Source organism: Oncorhynchus clarkii, chromosome 23, assembly GCF_045791955.1.
Source record: "Oncorhynchus clarkii lewisi isolate Uvic-CL-2024 chromosome 23, UVic_Ocla_1.0, whole genome shotgun sequence".
NCBI classification, from domain to species: Eukaryota; Metazoa; Chordata; class Actinopteri; order Salmoniformes; family Salmonidae; genus Oncorhynchus; species Oncorhynchus clarkii.
Genome location: NC_092169.1, coordinates 33292139 through 33301405, shown reverse-complemented (window position 1 = coordinate 33301405; position 9267 = coordinate 33292139). Strand labels below are relative to the sequence as shown.

Sequence of the window (9267 nt, the reverse complement as noted above, 5' to 3'; positions counted from 1 at the left end):
TACATAAAGAGAGACCCTAGACAACAACATAGCAAGGCAGCAACAAATGACAACACAGCATGGTAGCAACACAACATGGTAGCAGCACAAAACACGATAAAAACATTATTGGGCACATACAACAGCACAACGGGCAAGAAGGTATAGACAACAATAAATCAAGCAAAGCAGCCATGACTGTCAGTAAGAGTGTCCATGATTGAGTCTTTGAATGAAGAGATTGAGATAAAACTGTCCAGTTTGAGTGTTTTTTTGCAGCTCGTTCCAGTCGCTAGCTGCATTAAACGGAAAAGACAAGTGACCCAGGGATATGTGTGTGCTTTGGGGACCTTCAGCAGATTGTGACTGGCAGAACGGGTGTTGTATGTGGAGGATGAGGGCTGCAGTAGATATCTTAGATGAGGGGGAGTGATGCCTAAGAGTGTTTTATAAATAAGCATCAACCAGTGGGTCTTGTGATGGGTATACAGCGATGACCAGTTTAAAGAAGAGTACAGAGTGCGGAGATGTGTCCTATAAGGAGCATTGGTGGCAAAACTGATGGCCGAATGATAAAGAACATCTAGCCGCTCGAGAGCACCCTTACCTGCCGATCTATAAATTACATCTCCGTAATCTAGCATGGGTAGGATGGTCATCTGAATCAGGGTTAGTTTGGCAGCTGGGGTGAAAGAGGAGCGATTACGATAGAGGAAACCAAGTCTATATTTAACTTTAGCCTGCAGCTTTGATATGTGCTGAGAGAAGGACAGTGTTCCATCTAGCCATACTCCCAAGTACTTGTATGAGGTGACTACCTCAAGCTCTTAACCCTTAGACGTAGTAATCACACCTGTGGGGAGAGGGGCATTCTTCTTACCAAACCAAATGCCCTTTCTTTTGGAGGTGATCAAAACAAGGTTAACTTCTTGGCGCACCCATCCCATTAGCGGGGTCATTTTTGTAAACATCCGCTGAATTGCAGAGCGCCAAATTCAAATGAAATTCCTAAAAATATGAAATTTTCATGAAATCACAAGTGCAATATACCAAAACACAGGTTAGCTTGTTGTTAATCCACCTGGCGTGACGGGCAAGGAGGCATGGCTGAGTCAAATAGGAATCCTGACTTAATGAAGTGGTGATTAAAGAGCTCAGCCATGTGCCTCTTGTCAGTAACAACCACATCATCAACATCGGCAGCTGTGAGGAGGAAGGTTTATTCTCCAGGTCTTTAACCGTTTTCCAGAACTTCTTGGGGTTAGACCCACAGAGACAGAACTGCTCCTTAAAGTAACTAACTTTGGCCTTCTGGATAGCCTGAGTGCACTTATTTCTCATTTGCCTGAACGAGAGCCAGTCAGCCTGAGTATGTGTGTGCCGAGCCTTTCGCCAAATGCGATTCTTGAGGTGTAGTAACTCTGCAAGATCATAGTTGAACCAGGGGCTGAACCTGTTTTTAATTCTAATTTTCTTTATGGGGGCGTGTTCGTTAACAATACCACTGAAAATATAAAAAAAGAAGGTCCAAGCTTCTTTGACAGAGGGGATCAAGCTAATTCTATACCATTTTACAGAGGCCAGTTTATGAAGGAAGGCTTGCTCATTAAAGTGTTTTAGCAAGCGTCTAAGACAAACTGGACACGTTGTTTCACAGCCATTACGAACACAGGCTGTAAAACAGTGATCACTAAGGTCATTACAGAAAAGGACGATAGCACCCAGCAACAATCAACAAAGAGCTATTTGAAAGTTGAATACTTGATACCAGCAAATACAATTGTTTGGAGACAGACTTGGTGGAGACAACTGAGCACTGAAGGTGATCCTTGGTAAAGATTGCCACTCCCACACCTTTGGAAGAGCTGTCTTGTCGAACAAAGTTATAACAAAGTTATAGCAAAATGCACAAGAAAAAAAACAAAAATATATAACGATTTGGGACTAGCCATTGTAAGTTCAGAGTCACTTGCCCCAACAATGCCTGTGTGATGGAGGTGAGCAAAGGAAGGGGGGGCTTGGTAGCCTTCACAAGCTTGGTAGCCTTAGCATTCAGTCCTTATAAAGTAAAATATATAATTGTAATGTATTTTTCTTCTTGGCTTTTGAAAGTAAAAAATTGCTTCAGGCTAAGCATTACTTACTCAGTTCCAGGTTGGATGGTGTTTTCAGGTTTCTGTTTGTTTGCCAGAGCATTTGCAGTATAGTTTGGGAATAATAATCCATGGGTGTAGGAAGCATTCCAGGTAATTCCGTCCAAAATCAGGTAGTAGTTTTGAAGTTTTGATTTGGAGTGAAGGTTATGTTGTTTCGGGTAGCATCCTGTATATGCCCATGCCAAAAAATCTAAGTTGATCTAACTCTAAATCTACCTATTTTTTTAAAAAACATGTTGAAACATGAGGTGATGGCGGAGGATGAATGGCACTCCTCTGTTCTCATCCTCCTAGATCTATCCGCTGCCTTCGACACCGTGAACCATCAGATCCTCCTCTCCACCCTCTCAGGGCTGGTCATCTCGGGCTCTGCACACTCTTGGATTGCATCCTACCTGGCAAGCTGCTCCTACCAGGTGACGAGGAAAGGATCTGCGTCTGCACCACGGCTCGGTGTCCGCCAGGGCTCGGTTCTAGGCCCTCTCCTCTTCTCTCTATACATCAAGTCCCTCAGCTCCGTTATATCCTCACATGGTCTCTACTATCATTGCTATGCGGATGACACAACTACTTTTCACCTTCCCTCAGTGGTGACAAGCATTTCTGCGTGACTGGCAGATATCTCAACTTGGACGTCTGCCGACCGCCTCAAGCTCAACCTCAACAGGACGGAACTGCTCTTCCCCCCGGGGAAGGCCTGCCTGCTCAAATACCTCTCCATTACGGTTGACTACTCCACAGTGTCTCCCTACTAGAGTACAAAGAACCTTGGCGTGACCCTGGACAACACCCTGTCGTTCTCTCCAAACATCAAAGTAGTGACCTGGTCCTGCAGGTTCATGCTCTACAACATCCATAGAGTACAACCCTACCTCACACAAGAAGCGGCGCAAGTCCTAATCCAGGCACTTGTCCTCTCCGGTCTGGACTACTGCAACTCAATGTTGGCTGGGCTCCCAACTTGTGCCATCAAACCCCTGCAATTTATCCAGAACGCTGCAGCCCCCTTGTTTTTCAACCTTCCCAAGTTCTCTCATGTCACCCCACTCCTCCGCAGACTCCACTGGCTTCCAGTCGAAGCTCGCATCCACTACGAGACCATGGTGCTTACCTACGGAACAGCAAGAGGAACTGCCCCTCCCTACCTTCAGGCTATGCTCAAACCCTACACCCCAACCCGAACACTCCGTTCTGCCACCTCAGGTCTCTTGGCCCTCCCACCCTTACGGGAGGACAGCTCCCACAGCCCAGTCCAAGCTTTTCTCTGTCCTGGCACCCAAATGGTCAATACAGCACATGGAAACTTGGAATCACTCATGTCTTGAACGCTGCCCATAGGAGGCAGCACTGCCTAGAGAGCCACACTTTCTACGGGTCAACAGTGGACTACCATGGAGTGCCTACTGATGATTCACCATCTTTTGACATTTCACCGTATTTCTATTCCTCTGCCAATTACATCCAAGATGCACTAAACACAGCAGGTGTTAGGTAAGCATAGCCATCCCATTTAGTATTTTACTGTCATTAGACTTTGCATAAGGCCGGTTTTCCTCTCCACTATAAAAGGGCTTGACATTCACCTTTTAAGCCACTCATCCTTCTAATATAACCTGTAGGACAGATTTCTAACTGTCCGAAAGCTCAAGTTACCAGATATATATTTTTTGTTAACACCATTGTCCAAATAGGTGACTGAACATTGTGTTGTATTGTATGTGTAACAGATGTGAAACGGCTAGCTTAGTTAGCGTGGGCGCTAAATAGCGTTTCAATCAGTGACGTCACTTGCTCTGAGACCTTGAAGTAGTAGTTCCCCTTGCTCTGCAAGGGCCGCGGCTTTTGTGGAGCGATGGGTAACGATGCTTCGAGGGTGACTGTTGATGTGTGCAGAAGGTCCCTGGTTCGCGCCCGGGTATGGGCGAGGGGACGGTTTAAAATTTGTACTGTTACATATGATGCAAGAAACCACTTTACAAAATACAATTCAATATTATCATTGTTATTACCATACAGAGAATCAGACAGAAATGCAGGCTACTCTCTGCCTCCTGGCCTCTTTGCATATTCAAGCCTGTCTCAAAATACAACACTGCCTCTTTAAGACAAAAAAAGATCCTTACCTAACGTGCACATGAAGCCTAGAAATGGAACTAGGAAGCAATCACCCCCACATTGCTGACCAAAATAAGCTATAACTTGATTAATAACTTGCTAACTAGCAAATCATCAAGAAATGTGCACACGTGGTGGCTACTGTAAACGTGGCTCTGCGCTCTGAAAGATCGCAAGTCAGAGTAATTATCCTCAGATGGACAATACCTACCACGACTCGATCTTGTAAAGTTCGATTTGTTTTGTTGCATTGAAAGGAACTGATATTATGTTGATTCGATCACAGTTCCCACATTCTAAGAGAAATGTTGATATGTTTATGGGAAGATAGTGTAAACTAATGAGGCAACTCTAGTGAACGTCATTCTGCGTCTCTGTTGGCTGGCAATTCTTCTGTGTGTAAGAGGAGCTGCGTGACCGTGCACGCACAGTTAGAGGGAACATTGGACTCAGGCAAGTCATACCATTGATATGGTATTATTGTAAAAAATGATGTCCATTGTCCAGCACTGAGAGGACAGTCATGTCCAAGGTGTCAACAATAACTGTTCAAGAAGGATGTGGTTCATCCTCTGACACTCCATCTGTGAAGGACTTGGTGAAAATTCTCTTTGGTGGCAAAAGATTTGGCAACCCAGTGGATGAAGTTTGGACTAACCTTTTCATTGGGGACATGTAAGTCATGCAGTATTATTCCTTCACAAATTGCCCTTTACAAGCTAACTGAATTGCATGTGAATAACAATCTTATTTGTAGCTTAGTTGGTAGAGCATGGGCTTGCAAAGGCAGTATAGTGGGTTCGATTTCTGGGACCACCCATATGTAAAAGAATGGATGCACACATAATTGTGAGCCACTTTGGATAAACGACTCTGGTAAATGACATTTTATTATTACACAGCTTATTGCAATTATTTTAATGTTTCTCTCAATGTTTACAAGGGATTTCGGAAGTACATACTATGAAAGAAATATATGAGATTCAGTTTTTTTTCTGCAGGTCTGTAGCCAATGATCGATACAGTATATGGAAACTTGGAATCACTCATGTCCTGAATGCTGCCCATGGGAGGCAGCACTGCCTAGGGAGCCACACTTTCTACGGGTCAACAGTGGACTACCATGGAGTGCCTGCTGACGATTCACCATCTTTTGACATTTCACTGTATTTCTATTCCTCTGCCGATTACATCCAAGATGCACTAAACACAGCAGACGGTAGGCAAGCATAGCCATCCCATTTAGTAGTTTACAGTCATTAGATTTTGCATATAGGGCCGGTTTCACAAACACAGATTAAACCTAGTCTTGGACTCAAAGGTTTATTCTTAATCTGTCTCTCGGAAAACTGTCCCATAAAGTATGTCTCACAATATCAGTTTTACGCCAAAATGTAAGCCTTTCTGTATACCCAGTTAATTACATAATCAGATCTAAGCAGAAACAGAATTCTCCTTTATTTTCCGAGATAGTCACCTGTTGAAGTGTCCTGGTGTAAGGAATGTTTTTTTGATCAGATGGACCCCTGTAATTAATACTTTGAAGTGCTATCATCTGGGGATACAATGTACATCTTGCTGTATATGTTTTTACCCAAATACATTTTATTAAACTTTTTTTCCCTCGTCCACAGCCAGGATCCTGGTCCACTGTGCTGTAGGTGTGAGTAGGTCTGCTTCTCTGGTGCTGGCCTACTTGATGATCCATCACCACTACTCCTTGCTAGATGCCATCACAAAGGTCAAAGAGCACAGGTGGATCTTTCCAAATACAGGATTCCTAAAACAACTCAGAGCGTTGGATAAGAAACTGCACACAAAGAAACAGGAGAAGAGGTGAATATGAAGACAGGTCAACATTATACTACAAAGATCACTGAGATACTAAAAGTCAACCCTTTTAAACTGATGAAATGTCCATTTCTTAATAAGCTCTGTCTGCACAAGGCAATTCGATTTCTTATTTTGACTGTTGACATTTCACTGGAAATAAAATAGTTTGTTTGGCTTTTTAATATATTATATTTGATTGACTTACAATAAATAGGCAGCACTGTGTCACAAATGTCTTTCTGTTCCTGCCAACACTCTACTGTATACTGTAGAAAACATTTGCACTTGTCCAACTTTTGTCCATAATGATGTGTAAAATGATCAGTGCTTAATCTCTGTTTGTAGTTTATTGAATTAACATTCTCAATGTGAGTCCCAAATGGCACCCTATTCCCTATATACTGCACTACTTTTGATCAGGGCCCATATGGCTCTGGTCAAAAGTTGTGCCCATTTGGGATGCACCCCCAGAGTGGTGTTAAAGGCAGAATCACAGTTCCAATTTACAGAGGAGGAACTTTTTGAAGCAATTAAATATAGTTGAAGTCGGAGGTTTACATACACTTAGGTTGGAGTCATTAAAACTTGTTGCTTGGAAAATTCCAGAAAATTATGTAATGGCTTTAGAAGCGTCTGATAGGCTAATTGACATAATTTGAGTCAATTGGAGGTTCAACTGTGGATGTATTTCAAGGCCTCCCTTTAAACTCAGTGCCTCTTTGCTTGACATCATGGGAAAATCAAAAGAAATCAGCCAAGGCCTCAGAAAAAAAATTGTAGACCCCCATAAGTCTGGTTCATGCTTGGGAGCAATTTCCAAACGCCTGAAGGTACCACGTTCATCTGTACAAACAATAGTACGCAAGTATAAACACCATTAGACCACGCAGCCGTCATACCACTCAGGAAGGAGACGTGTTCTGTCTCCTAGAGATGAACGTACTTTGATACGAAAAGTGCAAATGAATCCCAGAACATCAGCAAAGGACCTTGTGAAGATGCTGGAGGAAACAAGTACAAAATTATCTATATCCACAGTAAAACAAGTCCTATTTCGACATAACCTGAAAGGCCGCTCAGCAAGGAGGAAGCCACTACTCCAAAACCGCCATAAAACCTCCATTGCAACGCCACATGGGGACAAACATTGTACTTTTCCTCTTGTCTGATGAAACAAAAATAGAACTGTTTGGCCATAATGACCATCGTTATGTTTGGAGGAAAAACGGGGAGGCTTGCAAGCCGAAGAACACCATCCCAACCATCAAGCACGGGGGTGTCAGCATCATGTTGTGGGGGTGCTTTGCTGCAGGAGGGACTGGTCCACTTCACAAAATAGATGGCATCATGAGGCAGGAAATTATATGGAGATATTGAATCAACATCTCAAGACATCAGTCAGGAAGTTAAAGCTTGGTCGCAAATGGGTCTTCCAAATGGACAATGACCCCAAGCATACTTCCAAAGATGTGGCAAAATGGCTTAAAGGCAACAAAATCAAGTTATTGGAGTGGCCATCACAAATCCCTGACCTCTATCCCATATAAAATTTGTGGGCAATTCTGAAAAAGCGTGTGCGAGCAGGGAGGTCTACAAACCTGACTCAGTTACAGCAGCTCTGTCAGGAGGAATGGGCCAAAATTCACCAAACTTATTGTGGGAAGCTTGTGAAAGGCTTCCCGAAACTTATGACCGAAGTTAAACCATTTAAGGGCAATGTTACCAAATACTAATTGAGTGTTTGTAAACTTCTGACACACTGGTAATGCGATGAAATAAATAAAAGCTAAAATCAATTATTCTCTCTGCTATTATTCTTACATGTCACATTCTTCAAATAAAGTGGTGATCCTAACTGACCTAAAACAGGGAATCTTTACTTGGATTAAATGTCAGGAATTTTGGAAAAACTGAGTTTAAATATATTTGGCTAAGGTGTATGTATACTTCTGACTTCAACTGTATTCTCAGTCTGGAAAAACACCAGGGTTTGATGGTATACCAGTAGAGTTTTTTCAGACCTTTTTTTTTACTCCTATAAATATGGTAGTCTTTCAGGTACTCAACAAGAATGTCTGATTTCATTACTACTGAAAAAGGACCCATGTGGTAAGTATAAAGATCCAGTCCATTAAAAAAATTGGAGGCCTTTTACACTTCAATGTTGTGATGCGAAAATTCTGGTGAAATGCATAGCACATATAATATAAAAGGGTTTACCAGATATATTTTTTTTTACATGGATGATATATTGGAGATAATATAAGACAATTACTTGAAACGATTGAACATTATGAAACATCAAAGATACCAGGCCTGGTCTTCATAGCAGATGTTGAAAAGGCATTTGATAAAGTATGACTAGAATGTATGTATAAATGCCTGGATTACATTAATTTCAGTGAATCCTACAATGTGATTTTCTGGATTTTTTCCCCTCATTTTGTCTGTCATAGTTGAAGTGTACCTCTCTCATCTTTTTAAGTGGGAGAACTTGCACAACTGGTGGCTGACTAAATACTTTTTTGCCCCACTGTATGTAAAATGTGTATGCAAAATGTGTATGTAAAATGTAAATGTATATGTAAAATATATGTATATGTAGCAGAAAATCTGTAAAAAACTAAAAAGATAGGTGTTCTCCGAAGAGGGGGGGGTGGTGGATGGGTAAAAAAAAATATGAAAAAAAAAAAAGATCAGCATGCCCAATGCCAAGAGTCGGCTGCCACCCACCATTGTTTTAGTAAAAAAGCTGGAGAAATTGAATCACTTAAATTAATAGACAGAGCTAGTTTTATAGTTGTAAGCATGTTGTGAGGCTATACACTCTTTGTTTACATTTACAATGTTTACAAACATAGGAGTAAAATAAGTTATATTTTGGATAATACAGTTAAACTAAGCTCACGAGGCATTTATAAGTTATATTCGTCAATAATCATTAATACTACATTGGATCTCTTTACAGGCAGACTAATAAAGATAACTTCCACGTGCAACATGTATTTTAGAACTACATCTGGATTTGTCAAAAGGACCTCAACCCAGTCCCACAGTCCTTGGAAAGCACATTAAATAGTTATACATTAACTACTTCCAAAAGTCTTACCTTGCAGAATGACACTGGCTCCTCTCAGAGAGCCTCTTCACCAGAGGACAGGAAGTATGGGATTTATGTGACAGC

General features: G+C 41.7%; 1 protein-coding gene across 1 annotated transcript; it reads left to right on the top strand.

Annotated features, from left to right (window-relative positions):
• Positions 1-4278: 4278 nt before the first annotated feature.
• LOC139381621 (dual specificity protein phosphatase 13A-like) lies at positions 4279-8849 on the top strand. The gene is made up of 3 exons (XM_071125286.1): positions 4279-4925; positions 5252-5469; positions 5885-8849. The coding sequence occupies exons 1-3, from the start codon at positions 4774-4776 to the stop codon at positions 6088-6090; spliced, it is 576 nt and encodes a 191-aa protein (XP_070981387.1). The 5' UTR covers positions 4279-4773; the 3' UTR covers positions 6091-8849.
• Positions 8850-9267: the final 418 nt, after the last annotated feature.